General features: G+C 44.8%; 1 protein-coding gene across 1 annotated transcript; it reads right to left on the bottom strand.

Moving 5' to 3' along the window:
* Positions 1-662: 662 nt before the first annotated feature.
* On the bottom strand, positions 663-1,331 carry LOC122178275 (claudin-8-like). Its single transcript, XM_042868351.1, has one exon. The coding sequence runs from the start codon at positions 1,329-1,331 to the stop codon at positions 663-665; it is 669 nt and encodes a 222-aa protein (XP_042724285.1).
* Positions 1,332-1,823: the final 492 nt, after the last annotated feature.

Below are 1,823 nucleotides of genomic sequence, written 5' to 3'. Positions count from 1 at the left end.
CCCCTTGAAGATGGGACGTACCAGGCAACAGAAAATTAATACATTTGTGACAAAGTCTGGTGAAGTGAATACAAATTTTATTATTCCATGAGATGAATTCTGTCCACTGCAGAAGATGTAGGAAGGATGTATCAGCTCCACAAGTGTCTGTGAAACCCACAGTCAATCAAAGGTCTCTGACAAGGGAGCATTTGAGTGCTAGTACTGGAAATAAGATTACTGGGGGCTTTTCCATTCATTCAATGACTTTTTCCACCATGCTGCCAAATCCATGCTTCTCATCACTGTTGTAGATCAGTCCTTACAAAGACTTTACCTTAAAGTAGAATGCATTGCTCCCTTTGCCTGTCATGGTCTTAGGGATGGGCAATGGTACCATTGTTCAGTAGCTGCCTGCCTTCCAGCCCAACCGTACTGTTAGTCTTCTACAAGGGATTCCTGACAGCTGTTTTTTCTTTCCATGCCAGTGAGATTTTTCTTTCGAGGTCTAACATGCCCATGCAATAACATTTCCTACAAGCACGTTAGAGAGCAAAGAAGTGTGTCAGTGGTAAATAGCAAATGAAAAAAGTAGTTCATCTATTACAGACTCACAGTTTAATCAGGCACTGAAGTCAGTTGGGACGTATCAAAACACTAAGTCAAAAGATTCCATGTAGCCACTACACGTACGCCTGCATGCTTAGCAGTGTCCCTCCTGCCGTGTTAGGTTTGTGCAATCTGTGATGAGGAAGTGAAGGATACCTAGATTTTGGGGTTGTTCCAGCCCAGCACCAGAAGCTACAGTACATTGCTCCCGCCATGACAAGAAATGCAGCGCTCACCCAGCCCACGTAGAGAGCAGCTCCCAGTTCTCGTTTCAATGGCGTAGGGACTTTTGCATCGTAGAAGTCATGAATGATGCTGCCACCAGTCCAGGACACAGGGATCAGAACAAGGACGCCCGTCACAAGAAAGGCAACTCCAGCTGCTAACATGAAGATACTGATGCCCTGGGGATCCTCCTTGGTCCAGTGAGTGTACTTCACACCAACAATGGCCATCAAAAAGGCAATGATTGACAGGAGCACTGCAGTGCACATGAGGGCTCTGAACGCCTCTAAGGGTGGGGGAAGAGCCAGGATAGAGTCATAGAACTTGCACTGTAGCCTGATGCCCATCTGGCTGATGCAGTCCATCCACAGTCCTTCCCAGATAGTCTCAAACACCACGATGTTACTGTCAATGTGGGCAGAAACTCTCCATTGTGGCATAGCTGTAGCTGCCAAAGTCCCGACCATGCCCACGCCTCCAAATATTAGACCAATGATTTGTAGTGCACAGCAAGCCATGCTTCTTCTGAAAAAGGCACCTCAAGCAAGGGAGCCTAGCAAGTCTTCCAAAAGCACTCTTTCACTGAAGAAATATGAAGCATGGGAGAGAATACTTTCTCCTGTTGTTTCCTCATACGGTAAGATGCTGATTTTTTCTGCTGCTGCTCTCTCCAGTAGGAGGTTCAAACAGGTGGAAATCTATTTCTGACTGGCTAAAAGAACCTGCTATTTATTTGCTTTGAAATCCCCTTTGACTAAAACGCCTACCCATCAAGCCTAACGAGTTTCCAGCCAATGGAACACTAGGGAGGGGTTGATTTTACTGCAGCTTATGCGTATTATGTCAGTAGTGATTTTATAATTAAGTGCCAGGGATTCACTTAAAAGCACCCCATTGCAGGGCTAATAATTTCTTAACTGCAAGATTGCAGCTATGTTGAAATTCAGTGCAGAAAGTTTGAACTTGCCTCTTCAAATGTTATGTAAAATAGATCATTACAGTTGTTCTTA

The sequence above is a fragment of the Lagopus leucura genome, unplaced genomic scaffold (genome assembly GCF_019238085.1).
Source record: "Lagopus leucura isolate 7727_CA_CO unplaced genomic scaffold, USGS_WTPT01 Super-Scaffold_100001, whole genome shotgun sequence".
Classification (NCBI taxonomy): Eukaryota; Metazoa; Chordata; class Aves; order Galliformes; family Phasianidae; genus Lagopus; species Lagopus leucura.
This window is presented reverse-complemented; position numbering and strand designations above follow the sequence as displayed.

Coding starts and splice junctions, on each gene's coding strand:
- LOC122178275 (XM_042868351.1), bottom strand. CDS start 1,331: ATGGCTTGCTGTGCACTACAAATCATTGGTCTAATATTTGGAGGCGTG.